The following is an 18809-nucleotide window of genomic DNA, read 5'->3' on the forward strand; positions in this document are numbered from 1 at the left end:
AGAGCAGCCAGCTCGGAGCGGGCAGCCTGCGCTCTCACAGCTACAAAAACTTACATGATAGGACACTGAATTAGATGGAAAACATGTAGAGGGTCATCCTTCCTACTGAAAAGTGAGCCCTACTGTAAGGAAAATTTACAGTCTTTTACATAGTGTTATCATTCCGGTGCTTGGTGTTGTGAGGAGAGTTGTTTCTCCATGGGATAAATGTATTATCACATTCCATCTTCCAACTTCTGACTAGGGAAATATAATTTCAGTAAGTAAGGAACCAGAGAGCAATTTTACAGCTTAATGCACAACAAACCTTTTGGTACAGCTTGTTTGTGCATTGACAGTGGCCTAAAATCCCCATATCTTCAAATAAATGTGTGATGAGAGACTGGGCTAAGCTCAGCCTTGGGGTGGCACTGTCCAGCTTTTCTTACCATGAGCATCCCTTACCTCTCAAGCAAGACTTTCATAAAATGTGAATTGCTGCACACGTGAAAAAATTTCCAACAGTGGAATCTCAGGCCTGCAGGAAGACGTATCAAATACATGTAGGGGAATTAGCTCCCTTCTCTCCCTCTACCTTGCAGCCTTCCTTCTGTTCCAGTCCAGCAGCCTTTGATGTCTTCTTGTGCTGCACACTTACAGAAGTGCAGTGAAACTCTCCTTCATGCAAAGATCTCCTCAAATGGAGATTTTCAATATTTCCACAAACCATTTCTTCATGGCCAAGTCTTCTTGCAGGTGTAGACACACATTTAAACAGCACTGTGTAGACGGAACCCTAATTCTTAGCTTAAATTTTCTAACTAAAATGATTTTTTTTGCTGGAAATGTATGATTAGCTCTCTTTCTAGTATGGTAACATTCTGCCTTCCATTCTGGTAAGTAATATAAAAATATCATCAGAAATATAAAAAAGGGACAAATTGGCACCTCGTATAGAGGGGATATTAAAAATAATAAAAAATCATGACAACTCAGGAAAATTTCAGGATATCACTTTGCATAAGGAAATGTTCTGAATATAAATCCATGCAGATATGCTCTCATATTAAATCGTCTATTTTTTTCTGTCCCCCATCCTAAATGTGCCAGAAGGAGATAAGCAACCTCTGAGGTCCAGCATGAAAGAAATGTGCTTCAGAGTCTTGCCAGAGCACAACTGAGGCGACACAGCAGAAGGTGGCTGAGGAAAGAGATTTTTTTTCTTCTCCTGCTTTCTGTCACCAAAGGGATGGAAGGACAGCAGAATGCTTGTTATGGCTTTTGCTCTGCTGACTATACATGCACACACTTTTACCTGTCTGTGCAGCACTTATTTTTGTGTGGCTTTTCTGTAACCAGACTTCCCTAAAACGATATCTGAGTTGGGACTGTGGCTCAAAACTGCTGCTCATCGGAGAGTTTGCTGAGGCAGAAATAATCTTGTTTGTTCTGGGGCGTATTGAGACAAGGAAGAGGTTTTGAGTGTGTCCTGAAAGTGTTTCAATATGACGACGACTAAAAAGGTAAAATGGTATGAATTTTGGCTCAGAAGTTTAATTGTGATATGTAGCTAGAATTTAGGAGTGAGAGGCTCTGAAAGGCCATCAGTGGAAAGAAATTGCAATGAAAAACTCAGGAGCTGATTGTTGGGTATTGGTTTCGTGTAGGAAGGAGAAAAGCCCCCCAGATTTTATCAAATCTGGGTGTATACCTCACGCATATCGACATTTCATTTTACGTAAATAGAGGGAATCAGGCATAACACTGGATCAGAATGAACTCTTCTACATTTTTAGCAGGCAGGGTGTGCACTTCCTCTACTAAATTCAGGAATTAAGAAAAATCAGAAATTCCTGCCTGTATCACACTCTTGTGTGTGTGTTGATCAGACATCTTTGCTATTCTCAAAGCCTGGTTCAGTGTCATGCTGTTCTTACTCTTTTCAAGTTCCCTTACTTTCGAAAAAGGATCAGAAGCCATCCCACTGGTAGTTTCCCTGTCTTGACCTGCAGGTTGATTCTAGTTCTGGAAACTCCAGAATGATTGCTATTTACACTTCTGAGCAATACTGGCACTGTCGTATAGAAAGCTAGATCAGAATTAGCCTTAGAAGCATTTTAATGAAACTTCTACATTTTAGCCATTCAAATTTAGAACAGATGAGATTTCAAACAGATTTCAGAAAGATGGCTCTGAAATGATGTTCGCAGACTGTTTACTCTTGCTGTTTCTTTTGTCCAACTGTCTTCTTCCATCTTTTCTACGATCTTGGGAAAAAGTCTGTTTTTCAGCAAAGCTTGATACACTGAATTGTTCAGCTAGTATTCACAGGGCAAAAGGAGAGAAGAAGTCACTGCAGGAGGCTGCATTTGGCGAGGGCTCAGCCTCTGCCTCTACATGCTTAGGTAATACAAGTTAAGACTTTTAAAAACAATTGCTATATTTGTGCTGCATCTGTCATGAGCATTTTCCATGAGTTGTTAAATTACTCCCACTAAATGATTTCATGGTTAGACTATTAATAAACTTGACTAGTTCACAGTCTCACAGATACAACAGCGTTTTTGGAAACTCCCAAAATACCTCAGTCTACCCTGAAAGATAATGGATTAGAAATCATCATCTGGAAGTCTTTGAGTGTGATCCATATAATATATCTGTGGAGTTTCACTCAGGAACTTTTGCACTAAGCCCCCGTAGTTTTAATTAAAATGCAGCATGTCTTTTGTCAAGGTGGTCAGTCTACATACAGAAAACAAAGTCTGCACAGGGCTGGCTAGTCCAGCATATCCCTCTGTAAGCTGGTCTAGCAGACCCCTTATAAAAACAGTCTTAAACCCCTGGCACGACACCTGGAACACATTTTCTCTAACATGTTCTATGGAATTTCCGGTGTAACTGGGTACTCTGACCCTAGACAAAGTTTTCATTATTTGTCCTATGCATTTGTGTGCTTTCATAATTAAAGCTTAATGCCTATGTGGGCATATTTGCATATGGTACTCATTTCTTTTTCTTGGTGGGAATAGTCCCAGCGCATTAGCTGGCACTTTGCAGGTACCTAAAAATCCCTCTTGTGCTCTTGTGCCACCTCTCTGTTTGCATTTTTACCCCCATACCCACACACTCTCATATTGTATCTTTTTTTGTATGTGCACACCTTAATTCTACCAATCACTCATCTCTAACTGTACCCGTGCATCTGTAATTTATGCAGTTTCTCCTTTTGCCTCCTTGTTTCAAAATAAATTAGCAGGTGCATGCTTACACTTAACTGTGTGTGCCCCACAGTATTGGAAAAGCAAAGCCATACTAAACGGAGAAGTCTGACAGTCTTAGCTCTGGGTTTATTGTGCATGCTGACTTCTTCATTTGTCCAGCATTAACTCCTCTCACTGCAAAGTCAATATGCATAGTCAGAGAAAAAGGGTTTACAAGGAAAAAAAAAAAAAAAAAAAAAAAGGTTGGTTACATTATGTGATTTATCTAATTATCTTCTCCCTGATGGAGGTCTGTGAGGGATTTTCAGGGAGAAGAACATAAAACAACAGGGCATATAAGAATTCTCCCTTTAAATACCTCTCATTTTCCAGCAATAAGCAATGGAAAATCTTCCTTTTCTCCTTCGATGGGTAGCTGTGAAAGTATTGTCATGCTTTATAGGACAGATGGAGCTGTGTCCTGTGAACTTGCCTGATTCCTTAAGGATTTACCCAGGCTTTTGGTTTCCACAGCATTGTACGGCAGTAAGTCCCACTACGTAACGACATGTAATGTGGATGTCATATTTCCTTGTGAACCTGATGCCTGATGTTTTCTTTGGACATCTCTTGGTTCCCATGTTTTTTGGGAGAGCACACACAGTAGCTCCTTGCAGATCTGCTGTCTGCACACCCTTCAGGTAAAGATATACTGCCAATTTCATTTATTTTCCAAGCTGAAGACTCACATTTTTTGTAATGCCTCTTTCCAAGGAGATCTGTCTCCAGCTCTTCATATTCTATATTCCTTCTGAGGTGTAGTAACCTCTGTGTTATGTATCAGGGTTTCCCATGGTAAGAAAATAACTGCAGAAATGTCGTAATGACGTTCTCTAGTTTAGTTCTCGTTTTCTTTCCAAAAAATTCCTAACGAACCAAAAAAGTTGCAGAAAAGTAACTTGGGCCTCCCACAAAGACAGGCAAATTTACTTCAGATGACTAAGTGCCAAATGTATTATATTTTCACAGCCTTATCCTTGAAGGTGTAGAGTGTTGCTGTGAGTCAGCAACCGCAGTGCAATCTCCTCCAAGAGGATGCCTGAAGCTTTGCTGACTGAAAGTTCAGTACCCACAGTCTGAGACTGCTGATGTACATCCGGCTGCTTTTCCCTGGCTACTCACTCTGAGCCAAGCACACTTAGGTCAGCAAACTCTTTCCGGCTTTCCCAAGTTAACTAATACGTAGTACAGTACTCTGTGGTTATGTAAAGCAATTTTTTCTTAATAAATAAGTATCAAAGAGAAACAGATGTGTTGCATTTCAAACACCGCTCTTCCAACATATACGGAGATATTTAGAAACAGGAAGGTGTATTTTTTACATTATTATTATGAAATTGTTTCCTTTATAATGATTTTCTCTGTGATTTACTTTATGTGGTTCACAATGTAAGCAGGTAAATGCAATCAGTTGCAACTCCGTTGGATATTTTGGTGATCTGACTGCTGTTACCTCAGCACCTCCACTCTTTGTAGTCAAATTTTATATGATTTTTTCTTGTTTCTTCCTTTTGAGCTGTTGCGATACAACACATGTTCATACACGCTGGTCACAGGATGCTGTGCTCTCACTGTGAGACTACACGACATATCCAGAGCAACCCCCCCAAATACAAAAAACAGGTGATGTAAAGTTCTGTCATTGAAAAAGTGTTTTACCACAATGATGCTTATCAGGCAAATAAACTACCTTTATCACCGTTAAGTTTTTCCCATACAGTAATAAGTATCCCACTTCATGTCTCCAGTCAAAGAAAGGAAACCTTCACAGCTAACAGAGATCAAACTCTCCCCTTCCCCACCCTAAATGAGGCAGTATGTTTTCCAGCCTAAAACAGCGTATGGTTCACTGTCCAGACAAATAAAAACAAGTACTTGTCATTGAAAACTCTGTGCAGGATACGAATGAATCACAGCCAGAAGCACAAGGACAGAACAAGGTAGAAAAGACAATTAGAACGGCACACTTCACAGCTTTTCTAAGTGATGTATTCATTTCAAATTCAACGGTCACAAAAGCATCCCTGTGTTAGCTTTGAACTATCTCTAGCAATTAAGCTGAGGCAGAATGGACTCATTCTGCTCTGATTGCATGCTCTGAAATCTGCTGCAAGGGGAGGAAGAAATACATTCATCAGAAGAAATAGCAGTTTGCCGTAACACGTGCTAACAACATTTAAAGTTATCTTGGACACGTGTACATGATCTGCATGGAACAAAGTAGATTTACCTATTGCAGGTGCTCTGAATACACAGTGTGAAGTGTCAGGCACAGCATGTGAATACAAAATAAATGTGACTTTACTATGGCTACAATGTCTGAGCTTCCCAAAATCAGGAACCCCAGAAAACCTGGGTTCCATTTATATGTGTAGGTGGGAACATTCACGGAACAGATAAAGCCTTGCTGTGCTTATAAAATCTCTGCAGAATTAATGAAGAATAGGCTATGCTTGTCGCTAGAGGCATAACCAAATTTATTTCTGCTGTTTCCAGAGTACATGACCTGATTGTTTTAAAATCATTCCTCCTTCCTTCTCCTTGGACCCTCTAACATCTCAGTATTTTACCTGGGAAATGTTTGGCACTGTGTTTGAGGAAGGGTTGGGTATGAACAGGTCACAGCTATAACAGCAACAATATAAACAGGAACAGCAGCCTCTGCTTTCTCTTGGGAGGCATAATGCAAAAACCCTCAGGTGCCACAGACCATTCACTTCAGCATTGCTCTTCAAAGTGACATAGGTGAGCATGAAGTAAGAAACATTTAAAGAACTTGTGACCTCCACACTTGTATTGCAACACACATATTTTAAAAATGTTCGGAGCATCTAAAGCAAAGCAATCTGTATATATATGATTATGTTCTGGGAGGAAAACACAACAAAACGAAACAAAGAATGCAAAAAACTATTTGCTAAGCAATTCCTTTTTCAACACAGGTGTAGTGCTATCACTGCTAATCACACAGAGGACTGACTGCAGGAGCCTGTACTCCCAGATGTGAATTGTGTAAGATTTCAGACAATATTCCACTGCTTTTCCAGAAATCTTTTGCTTATCCTTGCCAATAATGAGAAATAGTGTTTCTCTTGAGGAAAACATATTACATAATAAAACCACTGACATTTAATCTCAGTTTTAGCATCTAATTATTATGCTGTGTCTAGCACTCCAATACTAGAAATACTGCTGCTTAAAAAAAAATTGTCATTACAGGCAACAGGTAAATAACAGCACAGCTGTTTTCTTTCACAAGTATATTTAGAAACTAAACCTTGTAATGCTATTATGGAAATTGCCACATTCACTAAGCACCTTAAGATATTAATAGGTTGTCTGCATTAAAAAACATCTGGTTGAAATAAAGTGATCCTTGTATTCTCAGAACTGAAAACTATAAATGTTGTGGGGTAGGGGGTGGGGAATAACCCCCCCAAAAATGCACAAGAGCAAACAGATCAATTCTGACACAGTCCCTATGAAGTTATGGCATGTTAGAGAATACACATATAAGGGATAGGTCCAATGATAAATGATGTAGACAATGAGCATGCTTTTTATGTGTTTCTTGCATGGTTCTCTGCACTGGTAGGAGTTACAGGACATGAATATTAGGGAGTCTGGGTCCCTGTCAGGGATTAAATAGCTAGAAGCCAGGCAGTATCTTGCCTAGCTACTCTTCTAGCTCAAACATCAGGGCCAGATTCAGGCAGGCTCATGCCATGACTTCCAGGGCAGCACTGCTACAATCACTCAATTTCTGGCCCAAAGAACACAATTCAATTATTAAAATCCAGGTTCATTGAAGTTAATGAGACAGGATTTCAATGTCACACCCTTAAGGGTATTTGGCCATGAACTCCCTTGTTCATAGTCCTCCCTGCGAAGTGAGAGCCATTGGAGTTTCCCCGATTGTCTGGTGGGATGATGCCTGGTGGGATGATGTGTGGTGGGGCACTGAGATGCTCAGGGCGGCACAAAAAGGCACTTGATTTTCTAGCCAAGCACAAGTGACAGGTACAGAGACCTCAAGAAACTTCCGTTTGTTAAAAGTGTTGATTGTCTCACATACGACAGTGCAAAACACTAAAAACAGAACAAAATTTAAATTAATAAAAAATACACCACAGACACCGTATCACTAAGAAAGCCAGTAACTTTACTGATTTGTCTGCAAAATACAAATTATACCTTATTTCCAGCAGGAGAATCTTTTGAAATTTTTCCATTTTTGTTCACTACAGACAGCTGAATTAAGTCCCTTGAGATACACAGATGTGGTTTAACTTAGTTATAACATCTTGTCATCTAGTGGCGACAAAGTCCAGCTTATGCCGCTGTGAGCCTCTACTTTAATATTTGTTGCAAATGCTTGTATGCTCCCATTTACAAGCTATTTTGTTATCACCATTGTTTTATGGAAGCAGATCCCCATGAAAGAGAAGAAAAAAAAAAAAAAGAAAAAAAAAGGATACAACAAACCATCTGAAGCAATCCAAGTGTAATGCCTGCGGTAACCCAGGTCTGACATTAGTTACTCCACAAAAGACTCTGGTACTGCAATTTTTTTTTTTTTTTATTTTTTTATTTTTTTTTTAAATGAGTTACTAAACTGACCATTTTGATTCAAACTGAGGTACGGATCAGTCTGAGGTATGAACAGGGAAGGTAAAAATGCAACACCTGATTATGAAAATAATCAAATGGATCCTTTTGATGCAGAAGGTCTGTGGCTCAAAGCTTGGATTGCTCCACATCTTTGGTTAAAATATATTAACAAAAGCCTTTTATTACATCTACAGTCTGAAGCATTCTAACAGACACCAATGTTCCATCAGTCCTTCAAGAGACCTGTAGTGGCAGGAAATTAATGCCATATAACTGACGACATCACAGCAGATGGCACAAACAGGAACAGATGAAGTATGCCATGCTTAGGCAACAGCCTTTATTGAGGTTTCAAGTGGCTTTTAAAAAATTACAAAGCATTTACCTTCAAGGCGAAGGAAAAAGGAAAACAAAACAGCTCTGTTAGGACTATAGATAAAAGAGGGTATATAGGATAACACATACAATACAAAAGGGTTGACATCCTTGAAAACAGTCTATGAGTTCTTTTATTCTTGTGTTAGCTTTACCTGAAAAAGATCTGATGACAACAGATATTTTTATATTATTCATTAAAAACTGCTAAATTCCTCTTCCAGGAAAAATATAAGCCATTTTGTTATAAAACACAACTTTTGAAAAACACTGAAATGATAAAAGCTTTACTGTGAATGGCTCAATGCGTACAATATACAGATTGTGCAGGTTGGGTATATCATATAATTGTCACCAGCAATTAAACACTAAACAACAACACCTTTTAATAGAGGTTAACTTAGCTATAACAATACTTGCAGATGTCTAGAATGCCACTTCAGGTGTTTGAACTTGCAATTAAGAATGTTGCCTAAAACATTATATAGCATGGGTTAAGGTAAAGTAAATGTTAATACTCTTTCAGGGCTCTGCCCCAAACTCCTTAAATACAAAGGAATCACACAATAAACCCAAATAAGCTTTGCAAATACAATAAATGGTAAGGTACAGATAAAGGAACAGAGAAAGGTAGACAGTTATAGTTTACAGAAAGTGACTTCACAATCAAAGTTGTGCTTCTTATCATTAGATCAGTTTGCAAATATGCATTATCCCCCACAATTTCGCCAGTACATGTTAGTTGCCCTCAGCAGCAGGAACAAGAGGGATGACTGGCGTTAATTTTCACGTGATTCTATTCTATTTGTGTTTATATAAAAATCACTGTCAGAATTAATATACATTGCCCAGGCAATACGTTTCACGCTACTTTCCGCTTAGTTACTTGCAGTAATATATTACACTGCATCTTCCTTAAATATGTTATCTTTTCTTTTTCATGCGTTGCTGAGGCAAATCGCAAGGTAAACTATTTATATGGCTATTCTTCATATTTCAATAGACCAAATCCCCTTCCCCACTGACAAGTTTCTACTACAATACTGATAAAGTTGTATTTCTTGTTGAAATGTCAAAGTACATTTGCGATATATTTGCATATTTTTGACACACCAAAGTTTAAAATTCTCATAAGAGAATATGAGTATAGATTTATTTGAAGGTGAAGAAAGTGGTTTTGAAAAACAGTTTTGTGTTTTAAAATTAATTACGGGCCCCATTTCCCTCCCGATTTTTTTTTTTAATTTTTTATTTTTATTTAACATGCGTATCTTTTTCTTTTACCCTGCATATCGCTACGTGAGATATGGTGGATGCATTATTAGCACAGTATTCTGCTTAAATAGTTTCCAGATAATGCACAAGCCCCTGCGCGGCTGAAAGTGCCTGTAAGGCAGGCTTCTGTAAGTCACGGTAAGTGAAAAGCGTATGTCCTAAAGCACGCTGCAGTCTGTTAGTCATCTGCTGCTACAGGGAGGTAGACTCTACCATCGAGCAGTGTGCAGCAACTGTGTGTTTAGAAGGGAAACAGAGTGTATATTTCCCCTAAGACAATGCTCTGTGCTGATATTTACCTGTTGCAGCATATCTGTGTCCTTCATCAGAGTCTCAAGGTACGTGAGCGAGAGCTGAAACAGCTCTCAGAAAGAAGAGAATGATTACAGTCCTACTATGGCACTAACATGTTGCTCGAACACAGTTTCCCTCCAACAGAAAGGTTAAACTGAAACACGTGAACATCCCATTTTCTTCTAATAAGCAAGAGGGAAAGAGAGGAACTAAAAAAACCACAATACTTCCCTTCTGGTCAAGCTGTTTTAGTCGAAGAAACGATATGAGGCAGGAGAAAAGGCGGGCGCCGTATGCCGAAGCAAATCTTTCTAGGGCGTAAATGCATGGGCAGCACTGTCCAGCAACGTCCCCGCTGTGAGACAACGTGACTGCAGAGGTCCGTGAAAAACACAGCGGCCTGGCCGCCAGCATCGGCCGCGCACTGCAAACTGGTCCTGTAATTGGCGGTCTCTCTGAAAGCTTTAAATCTGAGAGAGGGGAGTCACCTTGGCAACAGGTGGGACCGCCGAGCCAATCCCTTGCCCGCTGCTCTCCCTACTGCTCCTGGAAACATTCACCTGCGCTCAGGTAACTGGCAGCCGCTAGAGCTGTACGTCCGATTCTAACAGGCAGAATACCAGCCTCGCTTGTGAGGAAGGGCCAAGCGATGCCGCTTTGTCATTTACCCCACGGGAATCTACAAGATACGCAGGACGTGAAGTAGTAGAAGGGCCCTCAACTTGTTACAATGCACAAAACAGCATGAAAGAACTAATCAGTATATACAATGAATCGCAGTTCACTCAACTGATTGTAAAATGTTGTATTAAAATGACTTTAAGTTGTTACACCATGGGTAAATTCAAACTTTTTACAGATCAGTCTCTCAACAGCTGACTTCGATCTGTAAAATGTATGCCCAGTAAAATAAAACTGAAAGAAAATAGTTAAATGTGCAACTGCACAAATATAATTCCCCACTATTAAGATAACAAAACCTTTTGCTATTACCATAATTATTATATATATTAGAAAGCTATACACAAGCATGTTAATTTCACAGATTTTTTTTTTAAAAGATTCTTAATATTTTATATAATTAGAAATACACATTTCAAAAACAAAACTTCTGCAAAGAGAAAACAGTTATCTTGGTTAGCAAAGCATGGAGTTCTTCATGGCTTAGGGTAGTGCTTTCTATACAAAAAGTCCTCTGTTTTCTTCAGGACTGTTTAAAAGATTAGCGAAGCTATCAAGGAAAAAAGAACACATTTTGGCTTAAGGAAACTACAAAAGCCACAAATGCTTTGCAAACTCTGTCTTACTTTTTAATATGAAAATAAGCAAAATGTAATGTACATATTTTTATATTTTTTTTTATTTAATAAGTGATGCAGACCCAGAATTTGTTAAAATTAAATATGTTAGCCCTCGAACTCAACTTTTTTTTTCTTTTTTTTTTCTTTTTTTTTTTTTTTACAAGTATGGTCCTCTGTAAATGCTTTGATCCTTCTTAAACTGAGTGCCATACTCCAAAGATATGCCTGCATGTTTCCAAGCATTTTCACTACGTTAGGTGACCCAGTCTTTTTCTAGCATGGATTCACGGCCACCCAACTGCTGGGTCTGTCAAAACATCTGTACATTTTCTATATGTTGCATAACAGCTGCTTTCTCTCTCAGTAAAGGCCTGCCATTGCTGGCAGACGTTTTCCTTTTGTCTATTTACATGTAAATAACGTTGAACCTGCAACATGACACTATCTATTGTAACATACATTTTGCAAGGGAGCACAACAGTGAGAAGAAGTTAGCCTTAAAATCTATTTTGTACAAGTGTTCTGTTGTACAGCTCAAGTGCTAAGCTTATCTCAGCATTTCTGTTTATCCTTATACTGTATCACTGAGGCAATTTAAAAGTACTTTTACAAAACAGAGTACCTGACTTTTTTTTTTATGTTTGTTTTTTTTTTCCACACACGGCACATATAATGCATATCGACCCCCCCCTCCCCCATTAAGGTATAGCACACACACACTGCAAGAAAAAAAAAAAAAAGAAGAAGAAAAGAAAACCTAATAGATAATAATGTTATCATGTCGCCCATCCTTCAGAGAGCCGCATGCGCTTGACAGAGGGGCTTTCCCTTTCGTCCGGCGAAGGTCTGGTGAGTCCAATGGGGGAGTGGAATTCGTTCCGGTGGTCTTCACGGTCACTCCCGTCGTAGGAACTGCTGCAGCTGCTCAAGCTGTCAACGGGAGATCTCCCCGCCTCGTGGCGCGTGTGCTGTGGGTATCTCGAGGGTGTGGTGGTACGGTCTCTAGGAGGAGAAACAGGTTCTGACTTGATGTTGAGGCTTTGAGTAGAAGGCAGGGAGAGATTTGTACTCTGAGATAAATGAGTGCTAGTGCAAGCTCTGTAGGAGGAAAGGAAACCCAGTTACAGACGGAGGAGGCATGGAGCCCCCGGAAATGCACAAACACTCACACAAAACACCAGTGTAAAGGCTCACGCAGTACCAGAGAGCACGGGAACGCTTTTCCGGGCACAATTTGGAAATACAAAGAGGCCGAAACGTTGGGACAAAAACAGTTGGCTTGAGTGGGGCATGCCTGAGGTTTGTGAGTAGGCCTCTCTCTCTGTCTCCTCAAGAGTCACGACAAATTTGGGAAGCTGAGCCTTTGCACTGTTGGAACCACCTGCAGGTTTCGTTATCGTTAATGCTTGTGTGTGTGTAGGCACCGTGTGAGACAGGGGAGGCATGGAATCTTGCCGGGATCAATTCAATTACATTTGTCCCTGTTCATTTTGACATGAAACTTCAGATGTAAAACAGAAACCAAAATTTTGGCCCTGCACATTGGATCTTTTTCAGAACAGAGTTGAACTTACTGGTCCTTGGACTAACATTTATAAAATTACATAGGCCGGGTGGGATTTAGGTATGTCTTTATAGTATAGCTCTATTAATTCTTAATTCAACACAGAACATTTGTGAATAAACTCCCAAAGAGAAGTTGAAGAGCTGTGGAAGATGCCAGAGGACTGCCGTGCTTGCATGTCAGACAACCCAGCTCAGAGGATGTTCAAAACTCAAGAGAAACTGATCCTCTAAAAGTATTCAGAGGCTGTATGCCTGTTCTGAGTTCGTTCTCTTTCAGTGCATCTTTGTGGGCAGGTAACGGCACAAGAAATTTGAAGTAGGCAGGGTACCAGTGAGTACTTTAGTTCTATGGGAGAAAATGAGATCGCTTGCATCTGCAGAATGTTCTGTACAAAGTCGCCACCTACCGGTAAAATCTGACTTTGTTTATTATTTATTATTATTATTATTATATTTAAATAAAATTCAGCTATGAATGTATGTTTCCCCCTATGTCTTATGTATTGATCCACTTCAGGGACCATCTGCTAGGCTGAAGATACAGTCTAACCCAAAGACACAATTTCAAGGTTTCTAGTAGTGAGAAATACTGAAGACAGTGGGACAACAGGACACTCAGCCTCACTGAGACTCTAAACCCAAAGGTGCAAGCAGAAGAAATACTTGGATTCAGAAGTATTTTTTTTAAACATGTAGAGGAAACAAAAAATAAGTTCAGATGTAGTCTTTTCCATTTATTGAGGTATTCCACATTTTCTAATATCTCACTGACTGCGAGTTGGGCTTTACTTAAGCAACAGTCACTGTAACTGATGAAAGCCAAAATGTCATTTTCTTTTGTTTTGACAGATTTACAGTGGAACTGTATGGCGTTATTACTAAATGATATCAGATGCTGTTTTCAGGAATCATTTCAGTGTTTAATAATGGATGGGTCTTGTTAGACAACAGAGAAAACAGGATGTTCTGCCTCCAACTGCTTTCATCTACCTTTCATTCCTATACAGACAAGTGTGTCAGCATTTGCAACGTCACACAGTATGTGAGTAATAGCCCTCACAGGAGCAAACGTAGGCAGTTTTTAGCAAAGAGGACTTTTTTTTTTTTTTCTTTTTCTTTTATAACTACGAAATTAACATATTTAAGAAACTGTAAATACCAAACTTGGTTATTACACTCTAGAGAAATATTCCACTCTTTTTTTTTTTTTTTTTTTCTCAAAAAAAAAAAGTTGAAAAGAATAGAACAAGAATCAAAAATACATTCCTGTTTTTTTTTTTTTTTTTTTTGCTTTTCATTTCCAGTGACTTTAATTTTCAGTTCCTTTGGAGATGCTAGGACTTCAGGTGGGAAAACAGGCTGCCGGTTTAGCAAGTGTGATAAGATTACATATGATTTTGGATGTCAAGCTTATAGCTAAACCTGCAAGTGCCTTAATACAGGATGGTGGATCCTGGGGATTTGATCTAGGAGTGTTTGATGTGACCAGATGATGTGTCACTTTGCAAAGCAGGGGACAGTTAAAAACCCATGCTAGTTAAAAACAGCATTAGTCAGTCAATTTTGTTCACATGGACCCTACTCACATTCTATTCTGGGACAACCCCCCCAAAAAACTAGACAGAATAGCTGTATTACCTAACAAATAGATTTAGTACTGATACAGTGCAATGCTGATTTCTTAACAGTGTTTCTGAAGTGAATGTGAGAATGCATCTCGATAGACCTTCTTTTTTAGGTTCCTTGTGCTTTCTGAGATGCATTATGTAAACACCTGGCATGAAAGCTTTTGGCAGTATTAAAAATGCTACAGGTAGGTCTGCATTTTGAGGACATTTTTTGTAAATTGAAAAAAAGGTTTATGAAGACATTTTGGCAGGTAAGGACTATTTTTTTCTAGGTTTTAAACAATAGAAATATTTAAGCTGTTGCTATGCCTTATTTATTTATTTTTCTTTTAAAATTCTGTCTGATTTTTTTTTCCCTGATAAATCTGTTTTTGAAATTTTGAAATTTATTATCTTTTTGTTGTTTTTGTTGTCTGCAATCCACATATTTGGTTAAAATTTTCTGAAATGTTTTTACCAGAATCTCATGTAAACTGATATGGTCAATCAAGGGAAAGGTCAGGCAAGGGAAACCTACTATTACACATAGAAGTCAATGGTGAAAGAGTGCCTACTTAGGTGCAGTCTTTAAGCTGTGTTCTCAGCAGAGAATGGATCTCTATTTGGAATAGAAGCTGTATTATAAATATATAATTCTTTTTGCTAGTATTTTTTTTTTATTATGTTATTTATTTATTTATTTATTTATTTTTGTGTATGCATGTGTGTGAATGTAGAAACAGCTTCATATAAATATGCAGTTTTGGTTCTGGCTTGTGCTATTTTCATCATGTGAAACCTGCACTAAGTTCATTGAAAAACAAACAGGTTTTGAATATGGAAAATCCACAGAGAAAATAAAGCAAATGACTTTAAAGGATTGCGTATAACTACAAGCACTCTCTAAGTGCCACACAATACATTATTGTTGATGTAATCATCTGTTTCCTTATATTTATTGTAAGAAAACATGTAACTTTTCTCTTCCTCATTGTCCCTGTAAAGTTTAAATTTTACACAGCAGTTTCTGCTCAGATCAGCGTGAGCGCAAATGTGACGTTGATTTAGCAGCCACATGGGAGAAGTGCTGGTTCCTACCCAGGTTCAACATTATACAGTGACTATTAAAGGAAGAAAGCACCTCACGTTTCTTTCCTTTTCCTTATAAACTTGTTTCTCTAAATCTGTGTACCTTTCTGCTTCATATATATATTTAATATATATATATATGAATTTATATATTCATTAGGAAACAGAAAATTCACAGTAAAATTTAGTTATTTATTTAGAGAATACTGGATATTTTTGACCTGTTTGTAATGCAACCTTCCCTCCCCTCCTCTGTTTGTCTTTCAGGTAGAAGCAAAGGGTTTGTGTTTGTTTGTTTGTTTTTATATTATTTTGTTTTTCATATTTTTTGATCAATGTAAAAGCAGAATAATGATTTATGTGTCCAGATATTTTGATCAGCACTCGCACTTTATGTTCCACACTGTTAAAGGAAGTTTCTAAACACAGAATATTATGAACCTGAACCACTAGAGTATCTTATTTACAATGGTGGCATAATAAAAATTCTCTATCTGAAATATTTAAGGCTTTAATTCAAAACAATCAAGTTGGCAAAAATGATACATAAATTCACAAAACATGATGTCACTGCATCTAAATTTTTCAGTAAAAATGTTCTAAGGAAAATATTTAACCATCTCTATCTCCGGCAATGAGCTAATCAAAATTAGCTCTGATAACAAGCTTGCTGGATAAGAAATACAGAACAAATCAACAGCATAAATTTATTTGAGTAAATCTTTCATTCAGCTTGGCTGAAGTTTGGAGAAACTTCTCTTACGTAAACAATTGTTTATATTGAAGATTCTCAAAACGAAATACTTTGGCTGCATTTCTATGCCTGCACTTATATTTTAGGAAAGCCAAAATTTCAACTGTGGATGGTACTTGAGGAAGAAAAGATCCTCTCTTAAACTGAGAAATACAGAATGAGAACATTTTCTATCTAATGGACTGGTGCTTAAAGAATTTAGATTATTCATTTCAAAATTAGGAATGATGTAACCTTCTCTCTGTAACATGAGAGATGTTGCAGCAATATTCAGACAAAACCCTTAAGTTTTGGGAGGAATACATTTTGATTTTTAATAGAATTAATGTGTATTTTTTTTCCAGACATAGACCTAGTTAAAAAGCTGCAAAAGTACTATTTTGTTTTTTAATTAGAATGTTGAAAAGTCTGACTTGTTTTACTATCATAGTCACGTCAAAAGAGATGCTACTCTATGTTTCTGTCCTGTTCACCAGGCTTAGTACAAGCACGGAAAGTGAACTATTCCCATCTCCTCAGACACTTTCCCTGAGGCTCACTGGCACCGGTATGGTTGCTAATTGCAGGGTCAATGTGACAGGTTAGACCTGGGTTGTAGAGATCTTCTACAGTTATCTGAAAGATGGTTGTGAGAGTGCTGCTGAAACTGCTGGGGACTTATATGGAGCCAGCCAATGTACCTGAGTATCCCCTATTCTATTGCTAACCACATACTTCTGCCGTGCCTTGCAGAAGTAGAGCTGGTTTTCACCTTTGTACTCTGGTGTAAAACAAAACCTGCTGGAGAACTGGGTCATTTCTTCCAGTAACTGTTCTTTTGCAGGTCTTTACAGCCAAATGTTACCAACAAACATCTCACTGTTTCCAAATCTTTCCAACATGTGAAAGATTTCCTCAGGATACGGGTGGTCAAATCTTTCTACATGCATTTTCTCAAATGCCTGGGGGTTACTACACTTCTGCGCGTTTGTTCTTATTTTTCTGCTAATTCTAGCTTAGGCTGACATGGACTAAATATGATCTGTACAATTTCAAGTTTTTTAAATAATCCAAAAGTTAGAGAATAGGTCCTTTTGCATGTACAGCTCAGTGACTAAAATAAAGTAAAGAAATGCATGTGATTTTCTGCACACATGGAAGGCTTCATCAGAACTGTCAGTGAAGCAGCTTTCATAGCTGAATTCATTTACAAATCACTGAAAGAATAATAATAAAAGTAGCGACTCAGAATGTATTCCACCAGCCACAGCCATTACACTTCGGCATTCTGTGATATGAATTAGAAACAGATGATGATGTGTGACATATCTGAAAAGGCATGTAGTTAGTTTAGGATTTAATTTATACTTTTTTTGGTTAACCAAATATCCTTATTACATTCTTTGGTACACCACTGAAAACAATCAGCTTATTGTAAGGTTATACATTGATACCTAACATGTGAGCTTTCAATTTATTTGAGATGTTATGTCTTTAGTTGTACAGTTAACCTAAATGTTGCCCCAGAAACACTGCAACCTCAAAAAGAAAATAGAAGAAGCATAGCAGAAACGTATTAAGACTACTTTTTCTAACACACCAACTATTTCAGTTTTACGTTTTTATGTAGAAAGTATCCACGTATGCTTATATATGTGGTGTTTCAAAAAGTCTATGCTTCTCCTAAGGCACTTGTATAGCTGTTCTTTAAAAATTCAACCCATTTGTACATGGTAAAGAAATTACAGTAAGTTATAAAATGTGGTCAGATAAATTAGAAGGTGAATTTTGAAATTTAAACCATGTTTATAGTATTAAATATTTTCAGATTATGGCAACTGTCTTGCAAAAATTACTGCACTTGTGCAATGCCTCTTTCTGGAAAGAACTTTGCATTTCAAATGCTTGAGAATTAAATTTGTCTCATAAATATACCTTAGTTGCTTCAGTTTGTATTTTTACAATGAAAACTTGATAAATCCAAACATCTCTGTCCAAACCTTAGTACAAGCATGTAGGCATACCGGTGAATAACTACAACCTTACTCAACAGAAACTGCAGATATGAGGATTTTTGAAAATCTTACTAGTCGCATTCACTTGAATAAGCAATGAGGTTTATTTTTCAATAATGCATTAGGTAAATTCCCCGTGTGAAGTTATAGACTTTTAAAAATATTGAAACAGTTTAGCAGAGTGCTTCACCATTTTGGAAGAAATGTCTCGAAATTAGCCACTAGAGGGCACGAACACCTATCCTCAACGTAGGCAAACCACCATGAGTTCTAAGGGTTTACTGATTCTTAGACCTAGTTATGTTATTTGCTTGCAGAAAACATTTCCAAAGAAACGAAACTTGAATGTCAGAACTGAGTAGAAGGGAGTACGTGAGGGAGCCTTATATAAAGCTGAGGCTTAATCTCAGGTCAAATAATTTTGTAACCCTTACTTGATTAAAAATATTTGGAAAAATTCCAAGTTTATTGTAAATGTTTGTGCTATAGTAACTGGAAATAAAAAGCATAATGGTGAAATACAACAGCACGATGTAAGTGTTTAGTTTTGCCCTTGTTGTGAGGTAAAATGCCATTTAAAAAAATAAAGAGTAAAACATAACCACTACTGAGAAAATGTCATAGACACAGAATATTCCATTCTAGCTACCTGGCAACCTTTTCATGAAATATGTTGTACCAGTCTGGGGAAATGGAGCTCTTAG

At 37.9% G+C, this 18809-nt stretch overlaps 1 protein-coding gene across 20 annotated transcripts in view; it reads right to left on the reverse strand.

Annotated features, from left to right (window-relative positions):
* Positions 1-7380: 7380 nt before the first annotated feature.
* The window catches only part of MEF2C (myocyte enhancer factor 2C), a 140176-nt gene continuing 128747 nt past the window's right edge, over positions 7381-18809 (reverse strand). For 16 of the 20 annotated variants that reach the window (XM_068667482.1, XM_068667491.1, XM_068667494.1 and 13 more), the window contains one exon: positions 7381-12193. In XM_068667482.1, the coding sequence (XP_068523583.1) occupies positions 11872-12193 (322 nt within the window). In that variant the 3' untranslated portion in view covers positions 7381-11871. The remainder of the gene's footprint in view (positions 12194-18809) is intronic. The other 4 variants (XM_068667497.1, XM_068667498.1, XM_068667495.1 and 1 more) reach the window with 1 other exon arrangement.

The sequence above is a fragment of the Anas acuta genome, chromosome Z, assembly GCF_963932015.1.
Source record: "Anas acuta chromosome Z, bAnaAcu1.1, whole genome shotgun sequence".
NCBI lineage: Eukaryota > Metazoa > Chordata > Aves > Anseriformes > Anatidae > Anas > Anas acuta.